At 36.6% G+C, this 19,657-nt stretch overlaps 1 protein-coding gene and 1 long non-coding RNA gene across 2 annotated transcripts in view; both read right to left on the bottom strand.

The window, feature by feature from the left end:
* Positions 1–6,241: 6,241 nt before the first annotated feature.
* LOC110214607 (olfactory receptor 13C9-like) lies at positions 6,242–7,198 on the bottom strand. Its single transcript, XM_020995609.1, has one exon. It carries the CDS (start codon positions 7,196–7,198, stop codon positions 6,242–6,244), a length of 957 nt encoding a protein of 318 aa, XP_020851268.1.
* A 5,351-nt stretch (positions 7,199–12,549) lies between these two features.
* LOC144456823 (uncharacterized) overlaps positions 12,550–19,657 on the bottom strand; it is a 38,203-nt gene continuing 31,095 nt past the window's right edge. Inside the window, exon 3 of the long non-coding RNA XR_013485952.1 lies at positions 12,550–12,635. This is a non-coding gene — a long non-coding RNA (uncharacterized LOC144456823). The remainder of the gene's footprint in view (positions 12,636–19,657) is intronic.

The following is a 19,657-nucleotide window of genomic DNA, read 5'->3' as shown; positions in this document are numbered from 1 at the left end:
CTCTCCCTGACAGCCTGAATGATGGAGAATCTTTCTTCTAGCCCCTCTACCGTCTCTTCCAAGAGAGAGGCCAGATTGCTTTTCATCATAAATAATACCTAGCATGGGAGAAATACAAGCATTGCACAGTTTAACAAATATTCCCTAAAATTCACTGTGTTCTCCACACTATGTGAAAACAAGATCTCCAGTCCTCAACTGAGCATTAATACCTGCTGGTGTAAATTAGAGACCTAGTTTTCCATCTCTGTTGGTTTTGCACATTTTCTTTTCTATACAATTTTGACTTTTTAAAATTTTTTCACTCCCTTCTGACTTTCTGTCTCACATGATATAGCTTAGAATCCACGTTTGTGTCCAAGAATCCCTTTGCATAAAGAAAAATTCCACACCCAGAGTAGATGGTTTAGCCTCATCTATCCTCATGAACCAGAGTCTTGCTTAGCATTGAGTGATTATTATGTCTTTAGCCATTACAGTCATTTACCTCTAGTTGGGAGGTTGTCTTTCCTCTTAGGCTTCAGCACACTGCAGATTGCTTTGCCTTGATTTTCTCTCTAAAGCAATTGATTGCCACCCCACTTTAGGAAGCTCCTCAGTGTAATGATGGGTTTCCAATAGTCACTCCTAATACGGAGACATGTTGCTCCAGAATGCCATGGTCTTATTTACATTTCAATTATAAGTGTTAGATAATTTCCAAAGTCCTTATATGTACAGGATAGACTTATTCCAAATGTTTATGAATAAAAAGAAATCAAAATTGTTCAGTGATGGGAAACACAGGATGAAAAGTAGATTGATCTGTTTCAAGAATTTTTCAAGAGTTACTCAATTTCATTTGTCCAAGAGGAACCAATGACCTCACCCCATAGTAGAGGTCCCCGAAATCTCTAAAGAATCAGCCACAGGCTCTAGATGGCAATTTAAATCTCTTGCTCTTAGGGATTACTTTGTCCCTGAAGGAATTTAAAGTTCTGACTTGGATATGTACAGAGGGTGAAAACTTTCTGGTATTTAATGAACTATGCCTCCAAGGCCCAATTATTTGAACTTATTACATTATATTATTTTAAACAAAGCTATGTTTGAATCTTCAGTCTAGGAAACAATGTAGTTGATCTCACTTCAATTAAATGAAAGACATATTTATTAAGCTGTCACAGTATAATGGACAGCTGGTTTTAGAGCAAGGAAGACAAGAGTTCAAGTCCCACCTTTGACAGAGCATACCTTTGTGACCCTAGACGATTTATTTTGCCTCTTATTGCTCTAGACAACTCTCTAAGACTATAAGTGGCAGAGAAAGTGTCAACCAACATTGGTAGAAAGAGTTTCCTTACCAAGTTATCACATAGATCAATGAAATAAACAGGCTAATCCCCATCTCTATGAAAAATGCTATACTAGGTGATAATACCAGTATTAGGTGGCAAAGAGTAATTGAAAAAAAGAACAAAATGAGGTCTTTGCCCTCAAGAGATTTATGATCTAGTTGTAAAGAGAGTACACTGCACAAACCTGTTCCTAGCTGTACCTCAGATTTTATACTTAGAATGTATTAATACTTATTTCTGTGGAATTTAGAGATGTATATCGTCAAAACATCTAGAAGACATGCTGTGAAGATTTGGACAGTAGACAAGAAATAACCTGGTTTCCTTATTCTATTCCAATGGTTGACTTTTCTCTTCTCTTTATTTTAAGCTGCAGTTATATTTCACCTCTTAAAATGACAAAAGAAACAAAATGTGCAGATCTCTTCCTCCTCTTACTTGTTCACAAGTCACAATCTTTCAACCTTCCTTTGGAGGAAGTAAGTGCTTCAGCTGAAAAGCTTTTCCTAAAAGCTGGGTAGAAGCAAGAGTGGACAAATGGCTTCAAAGCTCTTTCTTACTCCATATGCACTATAGGCCAGGTCAGCAAAAATTGGTTGACAAAGTATAAAATCCAGCAATATGGCCAGGGAAAATTGGTGTTTATCTCTTACATATTAACTGCTCCAATCAGAGATAGTAACTACTTCTAGTTGTTCACATTAATTTATATTTTATAATTATAAAACACTTTATATACATTATTTGATCCTCAAAAGATCCTGTTAGGTAGCAGAGATATTACTGGACTCATTTTGTAATCAAGAAAAGTGAGACCTTTACATATTAAGCTGTTCAGTCAGTCGACAAGCATTCATTAAACCTTAATCATGTGACACATTACTAAGTGCTGGGGATATGAGGAAAGGGCTAAAAATAATTCTTGATCTCATGGAGCATGTATTCTAAAGTGTGACTCAACAGCTAAATAACTAGGGCCATATAAGATAAATGCAGAGTATATCAAGATGATCTGAAAGGGGAAGGCATTAGCAGCTGGGCAGGGGCAGGAACTGAAAGAGACTATCCTGCAGATGGGATCTGAGCTGAGTCTTGAAGGAAACCAGGGAAAGTAAGGGGCAGAAGTGAGAGGTAGAGCATTCCAAGAAATGAGTCAGGCAGTGCAAAGACCCTGTGAAGGAACTGCCAGTAGGTCAGTGTAGCTGGATCACAGTGTATGCAGAGGAGTAAGGTCTATGAAAGAAGGATAATTTGCCCAAGGTTAAAGCTCAAAAGTGATGTGCTTGAGACCTAAGTTCAGGTTTTGACATTTAGTAATTCACCCTACATACAAGTAAATTAAATTTATTCTTAACTTAATGACTCAGAGGTTTAGTACATATAAACTCACTGAAAGAACTCTTCTATTGTATCCTTTGGGATAATTCGAGTGAATTCCACTGGAATCTTACACAGAAGGCTTTTCAATGTGACTTAAAAAGACTTAGTATTAGACCCTCTGTGCCTAGAATGGAGAACGCAGGGTGAATGTTTCCATGTGTCTTGGCAGAGTCATAGAAATCATAACCACAGATCATGGGGCCCTACTCAAAAGCAATGATGGAGAATATGGGGAGGTAAAGGTACTCTCAAAAGATAAAGGAAGCACAAGGTATTTTGTGTCATGAAAGAGGGATCTGTTTCTGCTCAAAAGATCCACATAGTCAAAGCATTGGAGAAGAGGGCAATTAGGTACTAACAACTAGGATAACCAGAAAAAGCCTCTAAAAGGAAATGATATTTAAGCTGATTCTTAAATAGACACATGTATTCCAGGAAGAGGAGGTGAGGGGGGAGAACATTCCAGTACAGGGTATGACTTGGTACACAGGCACAAACCTGGGTCACTGATAGTCATCAATCAAATAAGGCAGTTTGGCTGGAATGTGGAATGTGTAAAGTGGAGCAATGTATAATAGATCTGAAAAGGGAGGCTGGAGCCAGATTAAACACCCAACGGAAGAGTTTGTGTTTTATCCTAGAGGCAAAAGAGAGCCACTTAAACTTCTTGATCCCAGCTGTGCTTTAAGAATCCTGATTTGGCAGTTGAATGGATTGGAGAGGGGAGAAAGAAATTAGATGCAAAGAAATGAATTAGGAACATATTTCTAATAGTTAGAGAGAAGGTGATCAGAGTCTGAACTAGGGTAGTGACTATGTGAGTGGACAGTTACAAGAGATATTGTGGAAGTAGATTTTGTAAAACTAAGCAACTGATTGGACTTGGGAGGGGAGAATAAGAAGTTAAACATGATTTCTAGTTTATGAATCTTGGTTATTAAAAGGATGGTGATACACTCTGAGACTCAGGGAATTTAGCAAGGGGTAAACTTTGGAAAAGATAAGATCAGTCTTGGAAGTTCTGAATTTGAGAGGTTTTTGCACACCCAGATGTGCTATATCATCAGGGGTATGTCTGAGTCAAACCTGGTAAACCCACTTTGAAGTGTTTGAGGCAATGATAATGTGTCTTGTCTGAACCCACCATTTTATAGTTTTGCAGAAAAACTAGAGTTGACTCCCCTCCTTGAATAAGCTTTGTCATGACTGATTCTTGTCTTTGAAGATTCTATTTCACCTTTCATTTACTTCTCAAGCTTGTATAGGAAAGTTTTTGATTAACATTGAGAAACAAATAAAGAGGAGTTGTTGTAAGTCCCCTGGCTTATGAAGAAGTGTTGTGACATTCCAACTGGAATTATATGTTGTCCTGATGTCAACAAATCATTCTCATCTTGTCTTTCCCCTCTAGTTTCAGAGAAAGAGGTATTCCCTCCTATGTATAATCTGTATTTCACCCTTCCTTGTTCCCTCTCACATCCTTTTCTTGTGGATGTAATCTCTTCTTGCAGAGGTTGTTTTCCATATCTTTTCAGATAAATACGATAAATATTTAAGACAACAGAGTTCATACCTGACCCTATTGCCCAATTTACTTAGGTTCTAATTTGCCTGATTCCTTTTGCTAATAAATTCCACAAGCATATCACCTAAGCCTCATCTCCACTTCTTCCACTCTCTTTCTTCCTCCTAAAATACTGTGTTCTGATTTCCATTTTCATTCTTTGATAGAAAAGGATGATCTTTGAGGTCAAGGTTGATAATAGCAATAGATTAAGTACACATGGCACTTAATAGGTCACAAAGTCTTTTCCAAACTTTGAGATGAATAATGTAGGCATTATGATGCTCTTTTTATACATGAGAAATGTGAATAAAATGCAGTAAGGTTTTGACTTACTCGTGGTGACCTGGCCTAAAAACACCATAACGAAGGTTCAAATATAGTCTTTCTATCTCAAATCACAGCAGCTAGGTGGTACAGTGGATAGAGTGCTAGGCCTGAAGTCAGAAGACTCATCTTCCTAAGGTCTGAGACACTTACTAGCTGTATGACACTGGGCAATCCTTCAATCTATAAGTAGCATAAATGTTTCAGGGCCCATAAAGGCCCTGATATAGTTCACCTTGGTTGTCATTCCCCAAATTTGCCATTGTCCTAGGCCTTGGTCACAGATTGAAGTACGGGTTGGACAGTTACTTGGTTATCATCATCTTCATCATCATCATCAGCAGCAGCAGCAGCATTATTTTATTATTGCTTTTGCTGTTTGTGGCAGTTGTGACATATTTAGTTATCATTATGTTCTTTCAAGGCTCACTTCAAATTACAGCTCTATTCTTTTCTCTAATGTTCTAGAAAAATTCTGAAATTTTTTCTAGTTACAGAGATCTCTCCTTCCTCTGAGTTCGTGCAGTCCTTAATATTTGTTCTAGTCATTAAGAATATATGTTTTTGGCCAATATTCCACTTCTCCAACTAGATGCTAATTTCCTTAAGTTCCTAAGGCTCAAAAATTTTAAGGCTGACCCATAGACACACAACTAGTAAAAATGAGGAGGTGGAGCTGAAATCCAGATATACTAATTCTAAATCAAGGATTCTTTCAACAGCACCTCAATGGCTCCCAAGAAGGTTTCATGATGTGTTAAAATTCTAACTGGGTATGGTAGCTTTTGGATCATCAGGGAAAGAAATTTGACAGGGTAAATTATTTTAAAAATGTTTTGTTTCATACAGTACAGTTAATGGGACTTAACAATGAACAGGATGAGAAGAGCAAGGAAGAGTCAGGGAATGTGGCCACAAAGGACTTATCTGGCATTTCCCATTCTTTACAATTTTCTACAGCTACCAAAGTATTATTCCAGATAGATAGGTCTGGCCGTATCATACTCGCTTCTCCACACTCCTAGTTCCTAAATTCCAGTAGTTCCCTATTCCTTTTAGGATCAATAAAAATTCCTTTCTTTGAAATAAAATCACTTAAAAACATGATTCCATCCTACTTTTCCATCTTTATTATTCATTATTCTATTTCATTCAGTATAAGGCACAAGCAAATTGGCCTTTTTGCTATTCCCTTTCCTGACTCCATGAAGTTGTATGGTCTCTTCATGCCTAGAATTCATGCCTTTTATCACATTCTTGGAATCCATAATTTGTTCAAAGCTCAGCTCAAATGCCATCTTTTACATGAGATCTTTCCTTATTCCTCACCTTGAGCTTCTCATGCCTCCCACCAAAAAATGTTATATATTTATTTTGTACATATTTGGAAGATGTTTGTATGAATATATGCTATCCCTCCCAATAGCATAGAAGCTCTTTGAGGGCAAAGAATGTTTTGTTTTTGTCTTTATGTCACCAGCACAAAACACAGGACCCAGCAAATGGTGGGTGCATATGTTTTCTGACTGATTTATTAGTGAAACTTATGCATTGAGCAGGCCTCTCGATTGGTATTCCTGCTGTTCTATAAATTCCTGTCACTCATTGAACCAAAGTACAATGCCTTTCATGCTTATTTGCTAAAAGATTTCTTCCCTACCAGACGTTTAACTGCCTCTTTCACATCTTTGTTCCTGAGACTATAAATTAAAGGATTCATCATGGGAGTCATGACCCCATAGAACATGGAAATGAGTTTGTCTGTAGCTTGCAATTTATCTGAATTTAGTGATGCTTTGGGTTTGGGTTTCATATACATAAACAGGATAGTCCCATAGAATATAATCACCACAGTCAGGTGGGCTGAGCAGGTAGAAAAGGCTTTACTTCTCCCTTCAGCTGAGTGAATCTTTAAGATGCTGGAGATGATTAAAGTGTAAGAGACAACAATCAGTAGCAATGGAGTTAAGGTGAATACTGTGGTGGCTACTAACATGATAAATTCATTCCCAGAGATGTCAGCACAGGCCAGTTTCATGACTGCCAGGATTTCACAGCTGAAATGATTAATGACATTATCCCTGCAGAAAGGCAACTGGACCACAAGAATTGTTTGCACCAAAGAATTGACACCCCCTGCTAACCAGGAACCAGCTGCCATCTGCACATATATAATCTTGCTCATGATGATGGGATATCTTAAGGGGTTGCAGATGGCCACATAGCGGTCAAAGGCCATCGTGGCCAGAAGCACACACTCTGTGGTCCCCATGGCCAACCCAAGAAACATCTGAACTACACACCCAGAAAAAGAAATGGTTTTTCTTTGAGGTAAGAAGCTCACCAGTGTAGGAGGAATAGAGGTGGTTGTATAACAGATGTCCAAGAAAGAGAGGTTGCTGAGGAAGAAGTACATGGGAGTGTGGAGGTGGGGGTCCAGGATGCTGATTATAATAAGGGTGCCATTGCCTAGAAGAATGACCACATACATTACAAGGATCAGCATAAAGAAAATAATCTCAAGTCTGGGATAGCCAGAAAGTCCCTTCAGGAAGAATTCTGTCACAGTGGTTTCATTTATCTTTTCCATTTCACCTGTAGAAATTCAGAGAACACAGAAGAAATATTTTTACATTCAAATCTGTTATTGTTCAGCTACATTTGTGTGTCAAGTACCTACCGGGAACTTCAGTGTTGAAGGTGGTGATCTTATCAATAACCATATATTTGAATTTTTTAAAGCTGTGTCTAAAACTGAGACAATGTCAGGGTTGAACTGGACCTTGAATTTTTATCAGCCTCTTTAAGTGGACCAAGGTCAGGTCCTTGTTGTAAAAACTCTGCTCAGGAACATTTGTCCCAAGTAATGATCTTCTTCCCTGGCCTCTCCTTGGTGATTTAATGACTGGATTAGTCATAAGGAGGTGGAGAGTCCTTGGTGACAAAAACACTGCTCTGTCTGGTTTATTATTAAGATATTAACATTTAGAGCTGGAAGGAACCTTAGGAATAATCTAGTCCAACCCACCAATTTTACAGATGAGGAAACTGAGGCACATATAGGCTAAATGATTTCCAGTTCTGCTTTCTTTGTTTGAATTATTTATCTTTCCAAATTTCTTAATGTATCAAATATTTATCATCTTCATTAACTGATCTACTGTTGTACTTGGATGCTTTGAAGGAATCATGATTTTTCTAGTGTACATACTCACTCCACATATTGAGATTATAATCTCTCTATAATTTAGTAAATTGTCCTCATCAGTGGCTGTAGCCAAAGACTTTATTACATTGATATAACTCAAAACCCAAATGGATCTGGGATCTCATCAGTTCGGGTATTACTTCTAATAGTGCTGTTCTGCAGATTGCAACTCATCCATGTCTGGCCCTCTGGTGAGAGTCTTGTTCCTAGACTCCCATAGCTTTACCCTAGTAGTCTTTCCCCACATGCTGGAGGTCTTCATTGCTTTCTCTCAATATCTTGAGAAGAACAGTGGAGCACTAGGCTATGCACCCATCATCTCACACCATCATAGTGTCAGCCAATCTTTTATTCTTATCTTGATGAAATCTTCAGGTTGATCTCCTTCAAAGAATATTCATACATCACTGTTTATTTAGCCATTTGCTAACTGTTAGGCTAATTTAGGTGGTTTCTAATTCTTTGCTATTATAAATAGTGCTGTTAGCTTTGATAAAATGACTGTCTTTAAAGTTATGCTGGTGGCTTATGGTACAGTCTCAATGATGGGATTATTAGACAAAGCAGTGATATGATTTCAGCAATAATTTTTGCATATCCAATTTGCAATTCCACTAGTGCTTAGGAATGTGTTTCTCAATATTCCTGTTAGCACTGCTTTAACACCTTTGCCAATTTGGCCATTAATATGAGTTAACACCTCAAAATTGTTCATTTGTATTTTTGTGATTATTAGTAAATTTAAATATGTTTTCAAATGATTGTTTACAATATGTATTTCCTCTTTGTAGATTATCTGTTCATATTCTTTGACCATTGTGCTCTGGGTTCCTTATCAGTTGTAGATGTTAAGTTTTATTTGTTATATTTATACAGTTATTTCCCCCAATGTTTTATGCTTTTTTTGGGCATAATTATATACTTTTTGTTGATCAAACATTTTTACATAATTTTCCAATATTTGAATCTATATACATAGTTCTAATAAATTCTTTTTTTAACATACACATTTTTATCTACTTTAATGACTGAAATAAAACATCCCATTTTCTTTATTTTTTAAAAGTTCTTACATAGACCAATGTTTAATTAAATGATTCAGGTGAAAATTCTTATATTACATAGCATGGGGTAAAGACTAAATTTATTTTTTTTGGTCTTTATTGAGCTTTCCCAATCAATTTATGATATAATGAATTTTTCTCTATTTTAATTTTCCATATTTTTGTAAAAAAAATAATATTTTGCATGAAAGGCAGCATGGCATAGTGAAGAGAGAGTCAGCCTCTGACTGATGAAGTCCTCAGTTCCAGTCTTGCCTCTGACACATAACTATGGGATCCTGGGTGAGTCAATCAACCCTTTATATTGTTGACAATTTATTTTTTCTACATAAATTCCATTATTTTAATTTAGTTTTGCAAAGAAAACATTGGCATTTTGATAGCTACAAAATATATCAATAAATTAACTTGATGACAATGGTTATTTTTTTGTCTAATTTTCTCACAAACATTGAATTTCCCCCTAATTATTAAGATCATCCTTTTTCTATAACCAAAATTTTATTTATTGTTATAAAATTGCACACATGTAGAGGTAAGCTAATGCTTACCTATACATTATAAAAGATAGTTAATATATTTATTATTATTATAACAAATAATTATATTATCAGTTATTAATTATGTTATAATTATTATTATAACAGATAGTTAATATATTTATTATTTCCAGTAAGCAAGACATGGGCCAGTATACAGTTCACATATTCCACTGGTATCTAGCCATTGCCAAGAATACCAAGATCATCAAGCAAGTGATATTAATCCCTTGTGGTGAATTTATGGGAAGATATGATCAGGGGGAGGGGGATGTGTTATAATCCACAGAATTGGAGGGAAAGTCCATATCACTGAGACTGCAGTTCTGTTTGCTGGGATTTCTATTCTTAACAGGGATGCTTTCTTTAAAGTGTAGCTTATTTCTTACAACCTTACTCAGCTTATTTAGTATCTCAATTTTTTGAGAATTTTTCACAAATAATCATACATTTGAAAAATAATGTTTTGATCTCCATAGTAATTAAATCACAGGCAAAATCCTTATTCCTATCCCTAATTTCCTATATTAATTCTAATACTTTATTTTTTCTGTTTTCCCTGTTGTGTATGTATATCTTACTGGCAAGTTGCTTAAATTCTGAGACTCAATTAGTCTGTGAATAGGAAGAATATAAGTAATATTTCATTCATAGTATTCTTGTGAGATTCAGATGAGAAAAAAACATATTGTAAACATTGATATATAAATCAAATCTAAATGAAACTCTTATTATAACTCACATTATACTGTGTTAAATAAGAGTGTTGAAAGCAGAAAAAAAGGTTTTTGCCTGTTTTTAACACAACAAGGACAGGATGGAAGTTCTGAGATATAGGATCCAGGTTTTCCCTGGCCACTAACCATTTGGATGACCCTGAGTATCTCTCTTGTCATAACAGAGTCAATAAAACTAATTTTCACCAGAACAACATAGCATTTTATATGATTTGATGCTAAACCTTATAAGCATCAAAGTATCATGTTGAGTTTATTGTTTTTAATTGGAGGAACTCTATCTTTTGAAGCTATTCAGAAAGAAACAGTCTTTTTTTCCCCTTTGTACTCTGGTGCCTGTGGTATTTTTTACTCTAGGTGGCATTTTAAAGTAATACTCAGTTTTATCTTTTCAATATCATATTGATATTTCCCTTTTTGTTTTTACTCATTCTTGAACATGAGTCCTGTATCATGCCTGCATCATTATTATTGAATTCTACTTCATGAGCTTCGTAAAACAAATGTTATGAAGCTGGACATTGGAGCCTGGTGATGAATTGAATGACACCTGTTTTAACTGACATCTGTTATCTTTTCGTTTCTCTGGAAAGGCATCCTTTACATTGCACACTGTTGGGGAACTCAGTGACATCTTGGGATAGTAGTTCTTTGGATCTCTAGACCTCTGTCTAGGTGGAATCTGCCCATTAGAGTGTACAAATGGAATTAACTAAAAGAATTAAGGTAGGACAAGGCTTTGGAGAGCATAACAGGGACATTTACCTACTCTCTGGGTGAGGTGGTTCAAGAAAGAAATTTTCTTTAGGGGCCAAGAAATACCTGAGAGAGAAAGGAGCTCTAAGTCATCTGGTATGTTCCTGCTCTGCCTGCTTCTTCACCCTCCCCACTACAATGTAACAAGAAGAGAACTCTTGTTAACATAAGGTGAAATGAGAAGCCAATTTTTTTTTTCTAGATCATCTGTGGCACACATTCTCTTCCTTCCTTCTCTCCAGCTAGTCAATATTCCTTACTCAATTTGTGGGCATCATTCCCCATGTTCTACTACCTTGATGGCCTTTACATGTTTTTTAGTCTTCCACTCATGATACTCCACTAGTATATAACCATGTTAGAGCAAGAGGTAATACAGGAGACATATTGGTTCTGTGCTGTAATAGGCATAGAAAGCATACATTTTAGAGCAACATGTTTTTTCAGATATTCATGCATCTCTCATGAACTTAACTAGGAACAGGACCACAAACCTCATCCAAACATCAATTTATTTTAAATGATGGGATGATTTATGGAAAAGCAAAACAAATGCTAGAAGTTAAACGATATTGTGCACCAGGATTTTCATACTTGTCCTCTAAGGCACAGGCAGTAACACAATGGCACAACTGTTTTTCTTCAGTGTGAGAGAGAGAGAGAGAGAGAGAGAGAGGAAGAAGAACAAGAACAAGAAGAACAAGAAGAAGGAGGAGGAGGAAGGAGGAGGAAGAAGGAGGAAGGAAGAGGTGGAGAAAGGAGGAGGAGGAGAGGAATATTTATATGTACCTTAATTCCAATGGAGATAAAATGTTGAATTATTTTTTCTTCAATGTCCACCTTACCTACTACTACTATTACTACACACAATGACAGAGAGACAGAGAGAGAGAGAGAGAGACAGAGACAGAGACAGAGAGAGACAGAGAGAGAAGAGGAGAGGAGAGGAGAGGAGAGGAGAGGAGAGGAGAGGAGAGGAGAGAGGATCGCACTATTGACATTTTTCCTAAAACCAATGGAGATAGAATATATTGGATTATTTTCCTTCAATGTGCACTGTAACAAACTATTACTACTACTACTATTACTACTACTACTACTACTACTACTACTACTACTACTACTACACTACTATTACTACTACTACTACAACTACAACTACTACTACTATTACTACTACTAGACATACATAAAACTACTGAGAGCAGATTCAGACACTCTCTAAGCAATAAATTGTTAGTTCAGGTGATAGCTATATTCTTTGATTAGAACACAAATGCATACTTGCATGCCAACCTCTCAACAATAAGACTTCACAGTGTGTACAAGGCAGGACATATAGAACCATAGAATTTAAGTAGGATAGAATCTGTACCTTCAATAATCTCCATCAAACCAACTCAATCTCTGGTTAAAGACCTCAAGGGATGGGAGCTCTTTATTTACTAAAGAAACTCCTTCTATTTTTGGACAGTACTCATTGTTAGAAAGGGTTCCCTTACATGGAGCCTAAATCTTCCTCTGCAACTGTTTATTTAACTCAACTCATTAGCATTAGTCAGAGTACTGCTCTATTGCTCAAGACTGACTGATCAGCATGTGTATGGTCTTCAACTCAATTTACCTTTTCTTGAAAGACTGCTTTCCTTTCATTTTCATCTTCAACTTTTTTCGATTTGCTTTTGAAGATTCTTCAGCTGATAGGTTCCCAAAGAAGTCAGTCCTAAAGGGGAGATACATTACTCCAGGATGTCATGATTATTTAGTTCTCTCATGAAGTTGCAGTTATAACAAGTAAAAGACCTTGTATGTTCAAGACATGCTTATTCCTGAAAAATTATCAAGGTAGTATACTTAAATCATTATTGTTCACAAATAGAGAAAGAATGAAGAAACGACAGTTGCATAATTTAAGGTTAAGGACAATTTCATTTGGCAGGATGCCCAAATGCAATCATTGACCCCCCATGGTGGAAGTCCATTTCAAAAGGACAAGCCATGGGCTCTAGAAGGCACCTTAAATCCCTATTTTCTCTTTGGGATTTATTTTGTCCCTAAAGTAATTTAAATTGTGGCTTGTAGAACTTCATAACTTTTTAGTACTTCAGGAATAATGCCCTAAAGACCTAATTACATAGAAACCATTTTCTGATTTCAAATGGAAAGATTATCAGGGATAAGGGTTTGTTCCAGATCCTTAATCCTCCTCATGATAATGATAAAGAATTTCCTCTGCATCTATTCTAATAGCTTTGTCCAAACTGCTCGATTCCCCCTCTCACAATTTATTGACCACAGAGTAAAATAACTTGAAGTCCCAGATCCTGATTATTTGCAGTAATGGGGCAGAACAATGCTATAGATAATTCGAAACTATTTCCATGCGAATCAAAGGCACTCTGAGGATTTATCTCACATCCCCAAAGTTGACAAAGATGTCAAAAAACAGAAACAATCAATGTTGGAAGAGGGAAGCCAGCCACAATAATACTCAGTTGGTAGGCCAGTGAATTGGTTTTACCATTCTGGAGAATAGTTTTAACTTATGTTTAAAAAAGAGACTAAGCTTTCATTCCCTTTGACACCTATAGACACCTAGGGACACCGATATTGGACATATATCCCAAAAACAAAGATAGAAGGAAGGGTCCCATGTATAATAAAATATTCAAAGCAACATTTTGTGGTAAAACAAACAGGATAAATAATTGATTTTTTTTAATTATTAAGAAGATTATTATTGGGGGAGCTAGGTGGCACAGTGGGTAAAGTGCCAGCCCTGGAGTCAGGAGTACCTGAGTTCAAATCCAGCCTCCAACACATAACACTTACTAGCTGTGTGACTCTGAGCAAGTCACTTAACCCCAATTGCCTAAACAAACAAACAAAAAAAAATTATTTACCAAGAATTGTGCTAAGCACTAGGGATACTGAGGAAAATCAAGATAATCTCTGTTTTCAAAAAGTTCACAGTCTAATTAGAGGACAGGATATATCAGAGAAAGTTCAGCTTGAGAATGGAAAGGCTGGGAATTCCTAAGTGACTATCAGTTGAGGCAAGGTCAAAATCCCAAAGTTCATATGAGCTATATTGAAAGTTAAGATGGTAGTAGGGCACAAAGGCATGGCAGATGGTAAGACCTGGAGTATTTTAGGAAATGGGAGCAGCATAGATGACACATATTTTGAGCTGAAGGAAACATAAAATAAAACACATCAATGTGAATAAAACAATTTTAAGCTGTCAACAAAACTAAGGTATAATTTTTAAATCTATTTCCATTGAACTCTGATTTTTTTTGGTTTTGTGTTTGTTTGATGTAAACTTATGGTTTTGTCAGTTAATGGGGAATCTTAGGGTAAGAACTCTGTCCACTAGAACAATGACTCATCCATAAATTATCAACAAGCATTTCTTAAGTACACACTCTGCTCCAAGCACTATGCTAAGCCTCAGAAATACAATAAAAGGCAAAAAAAAAGCATCCCCTTCCTTCAAGGAGCTAACTTTCTTTTTAAAAAAAATTAACCCTGAATTTAATGAACACTCAAAAAACCTCCTTTATATGTAGTAGGAGAGAAAAAAGATTAATATGTGAAACTTGAAATCTCTATTTATTGCTTGATCTTATTAAAGTACACATGATTCTTTCAAAGATGTCCTGTTCATTTGTGTTTCCTTTTAAGCATCTTTCTCTTCTCTTCTGTGCATTTAAAAAATTATGCAATTATCCACTTTTCTTTCTTTTTTTCTTTTCTTTGGCAACACTAGAGCTAAATCCTCTCTCCCCAACAAAACCTTCAATAAACAAGAAAAACAAAAAAGAAGTTTACAATCTACTGGGATAGAATGTGTGTGTGCACGTGTGCATGTTTTAAGTATGTGTGTATGTATAAGTTTATACACACATACATCTATCTGTAGCTATACATATATATACCTATACCTATACACATATGTACATGTATGTGTGTATACACACACATATAGTCACATATAGGATACACACATAGTAGATAGAAGGTAACTTTAGAAAATTTCATGAGGACACTGAGATGGTAATAGACTTGTTATGTTAATAGTCACATAGCTATTATATTTGTCAAGTCCTAAAATAAATAAAAACCATGAGTTGAAGAATAAAGCATCTTTAGGTGAGATATCAGGGTAGCAAACCTGGCACCCTGGAGTATGTCCAGTGGATTTCCCAACGAAGAGATTCATGAAAAAGTTTTTATAGTTTTAGGAGAAGAAGGGGAGGAGATAGTATGAGGTAGCAAGTCCTGGTCATGACACCCCAGTGGCCCTTGGCAATCTGGGCAAAGAAAATCACTTCATTTTGCTTGTTTTCTCCTCATGCCATGAATCCAAAAGGAAGGAGGCAAGGACAGTAGAAGCTGAGATCCAGCTTGAGCTGGACTCCCCACAAGGCAACATCCCTGGGTTGGGGGACCTAGGGTATGGTTCAGCTTAACCTAATCCCTTTATCTTAATGCTGGGAATGTCAGAAAACTACTAGAATTTTGACATTGGCATGATGACTAAGAGGATTAGGAAGTCCATATTACAATTGGTATTAATAATTTCTGTCATTACATTAACAATTATATTACCAATTTTGTCATTTGTCACAGGCATAACTCTAACCAGATTTTCTTGCCTCCAAGCCCAGCCCCCTGGCCGTATTGCATCTCTTTTCCATCTACATGTATATGTATCTGTTACATTTGGGAACTCTACAGTATTTCAAAGAATAAGGAAGCCAAACTTTGGAGACCTAGAGAGCAAGAAAAATGTCACATTTTCCTGTCGTGTTCTACTGGTAAATTGTTACTTTGAAAACCACTCCAAGTTACAGAAATATGGAACCACTTTCTTTAACTAGAATAAAATATTAGTGTAGCAGACATACACAGAAATTTTTACTCTTCTCTTTCCTAATCCCTCCTGGATAAGGACAGTTTCTCTCATACCCTCAACTCACCATTGTCACTTTCAGACTATCCTTCTAATACCATCATCCTGTAACCTCCTCTCCTCTGAGGTTTATACATTCATATTAATCATTCAATTCAGATCTAGGTGGGCCTGATCTATTGAACTTCGAGTAAGTCTCTCTCCTTTTGTAAGAGTTTAATGTATGTCTCACTATCTTCTTTATCAATTCTCACTTGGACTAGGAGTGTGGTTGTATGAGTGGAGAGAAAGGTATATAAATATAAATTTGGAGAGAGAGAGAGAGAGACAGAGAGAGAGAGAGAGACAGAGAAAGAGAGAGTCAGAGAGAGAGAGACAGAGAGAGACAGAGAGAGACATAGAGAGAGAGAGAGAGAGAGAGAGAGAGAGACAGAGAGAGAGAGAGAGAGAGAGACAATCAGAGACAGAGAGAAAGGGGGGAGAGATGTAAAGGTAGTGTTGAAAGGAAAATTCTTCATTTGGGCTTTGACCTTGACTAATGAGGCAAAACTCAGGATAAAGAAATTTAAATGGAGTTTATTCTAAGTATATCAAGGTAGCAACACGTTGATGAGCTGATTGCTGAAGATCAGCAAAGGCTTCAAAATGGGGCCAGGTTTTATAGGTAACTTTAACACAGTTCACATAGGTTTACCTCAGCAAAAGAAGTTGGGCCCTTGCATCTAAATTCCTCCCCGAGGTAACAAGAACATGACAATTTGCAGGTAGGGGTATTAAGGTCACAAGTAGGGGATGATTTGGCTATGTGACAAATATCAGGGGACTGGGTAATGCCTCCCCCAACACAGATTGATAAGCAGGACTGGGATACTGAGTCAACATAACTTTCAATAGTAGAAATGAAAACATTGAAAATTAATTGGTTATCTAGGGCAAAAGGGTGAGGAATCAATGATAACACAAAATTTCAAAACTGAGTTATTGGAAGGATGGTGCTGTCCTCAACAATAATAAGAAAGCTCAGACTAAGATAAGATTTGGGGGGAAAGATAATGAGTTCTCTCTTAAACATGTTGATTCTAAGATAACTATGAGACATCAAGTTCAAAAATTCAAATAGGCCTTGTATTGAAGACACAATATTGGAACTCAGAAGAGAGATTAGGGCTAGATATATAGATCAGAAAAATCACCTGCATATAGATGATAACTGAACCCAAGAAAGCTGATCAAGTAAATGGGATAGCACAGGGAGAAAAGGAAAAAGGGCCCAGAAAAGAGCCTTGGAGGACACACACAGTTGGAAGTATGATATGGATGAAGATCTAGTAAAATAGACTGAGAAGGAGTGACTAAGCAGGTACAAAGAGGGCTGAGATAGAGCAGGGTCACAAAAACCAGGAGAGAAGAGGGTACAAGAGGAGATGACCAACAGAATCAAATGTTATAGACTGCTGAGGAAGAACGAAGATTGGGAAAGGCAATTGTATTTGGCAGCAAAGAAATTACTGTTAACTTTGAAAAGAACAGTTACAGTTGAATTTTAAAGCCGGGTTACAGAGGATCTGAAAAAAAGATGATAAAAAGGGAAATGAAGGTATTGAATATCTTTCAAAGAGTTTAAAGGAAGTAGAAATATAAGAGAAAAGCTATTGAGGATGATAGGATAAAACAAGAACATTTTAAGAATAAGAGAGAGATAGATATGCAGGAAGTAGAGAAAGGCACCAGTATATAAGGAGATATTGAAGAACAGAGAAAAAAGTGGGATGACAGTGAGGTCAATTTGCTGGAAAGTACTAGGGGAGATTGGATCCAGGGTACCTGCAGACAAGGTGGCCTTGGCAAAGAGGTCTAACTCTTCATCAGAAAATAGAGTGAAGTTGGAGTAAGGGATGATGACGGAGAAATGTGATATCGGGGGGGAATAGGGAGTTTGTGCTGTTCAGCCTTAAAGTTTTTGGTGAAGCATGATGTGAGATTCTCAGTTGAGGCTTGAGGAGAAATAAGAATGTTTGCAATAGGAATGGCGAGTGAGATAAGGAATCTGTTAGAGGGGAATAGGGTTGCCTTACTACCATGAAGGCTCAGTTGTAATTAGATAACATAAAAAGTTAGTAGATCCAATCAGCTCAGTTTCATGATGTCCTCTAGTTCCATTCAATATTAGGAATGAAGGGAGCAGATGATTGTTATAATCTAGGTTTGGGTTTTCAATAATCATCTAATTGATCTCCATGCTTCAAATCTTTCCCCACTCCAATCCACCCTCCAAAGAGCTTCCAAAATGATTTTCCTATCTTTACAACATCTCTTATAGACATCTCCTTCTTTCCACTCACACAATGAAAATCTTTGCTCAGGCCCTCATTGCTTCTTGCATGGACTATTTCAATACCCTTCAAATTGGTCTCCCTGACAGAAAAAGAAACTGAGATCTAGGGAGATTAAGTGACTTGTGCAAGCTCACAAAGTAGTATGAATTTAACCCAGGTCCACTCACTCCAAATTCTCTACCAGATGCATCAGTAGAGATGAAAAAACACTCCTATTAAAGCCACCAATTCTTTTCAAAAGGGAATAAATACAGATGAGTAGGTGATATGAGGTATATGGTGCTTTATATGTTTGAAATTATGTTGGATTTTTCATTTTTCTCAGTGTTTTATGACAAACCAACCTGCATTTAATTTCTCTGTGCCTCAAGCAATTTTTTTAGACTTTCAGTTGTTGAACAAAGTCCTGACCAGTGGCAGTACAAGAAATTTCTTTGCTGTTGACTGCTTTCCACTTAGTTTATGAGCAAAAATTCAGCATCCCCATATTTTCAGTTTCAATTCCACAGATTTATAGTTTCCTTTACTTTTATCCATGTGTAAAGAATCATATTTCTCTGGGCAAGTTTTTGGTGTAATATGTAGGTAATATTTATAATAATAGAAGACTTCTTGATATTTCCGGTTTCTGACATCTTTGAGAAGTGTTCTTTAAGGCAAGAGCCTGATAGCCCAACAAAATATTTCTAAAAAAGCCATAACTGGGAATCATTGGTGCTTCAAAACAAAACAAGAAAACAAAAACCAAGTTTAGATAATTGAGTCTGTGTAATACGCAAAAGTTTGGGCTATAATATTCCTCAGGGTATACTGAAGTTCCCAACTCTCAAGTTGAAATTGCCTAAGGGATGGAGTAGGTCCCTGAAAAGAAAGTATGAAATTGTTTTCCCAGAGCAGGCTTGGTCCTTCAGAGAATGGTCCCAATTTTAGGCACTATGGAACAGCAGGAGTTACACAGCTAAATGTTCTGTGAGATCACCTTAGTAGCCTCATGCAAGACTTCTTTCATGTATCAGAAGCATAAGCCAGGTCTGACTGTGCTGCTTCTCATCTTGCTCTGGAGAAGAGAGAGAAAAAATCTCCCCAGTGAGATTCTTCATGCAAAAAGAATATGTTATTGGTGCTGATATTTCTGAGAATCTTGTGTTTGATCACTTCATGACAAACTGTTCCAGGAGAAGAACCCAAAGCCTCTTGGGAATCTAAGATGTTTTAGAAATCAAGTCAACAGCAGATAAAGAAGAAAATAACACATGCTTGAAGGTAAACAGAAACTTTGGTTTTCTCTAATCATATCAAGAGTGTTTTTATACCTGGTCAAGTGAAAAGAATTATTTAGAAAATATCTGGCAGTTCATTACACACACAGATTATTATGAGTTTCTGAAATTCCAATGTAGTCTCTGGAGAAGGAAGCACTTGATATGCAAGCACAGGAGATTGCTTACAAAGCAGCAAAGTTTTATGGTCAATCTACTCAGTCTTAATGAT

Source organism: Phascolarctos cinereus, unplaced genomic scaffold (genome assembly GCF_003287225.1).
Source record: "Phascolarctos cinereus isolate Bilbo 61053 unplaced genomic scaffold, phaCin_HiC Scaffold_4;HRSCAF=312, whole genome shotgun sequence".
Lineage (NCBI taxonomy): Eukaryota > Metazoa > Chordata > Mammalia > Diprotodontia > Phascolarctidae > Phascolarctos > Phascolarctos cinereus.
Note: the sequence above shows the minus strand (reverse complement) of the source record. Positions and strands in the feature narration are given on the sequence as shown.

Excerpts from the sequence above, each read along its gene's own strand:
- LOC110214607 (XM_020995609.1), bottom strand. The coding sequence starts at position 7,198 with ATGGAAAAGATAAATGAAACCACTGTGACAGAATTCTTCCTGAAGGGA.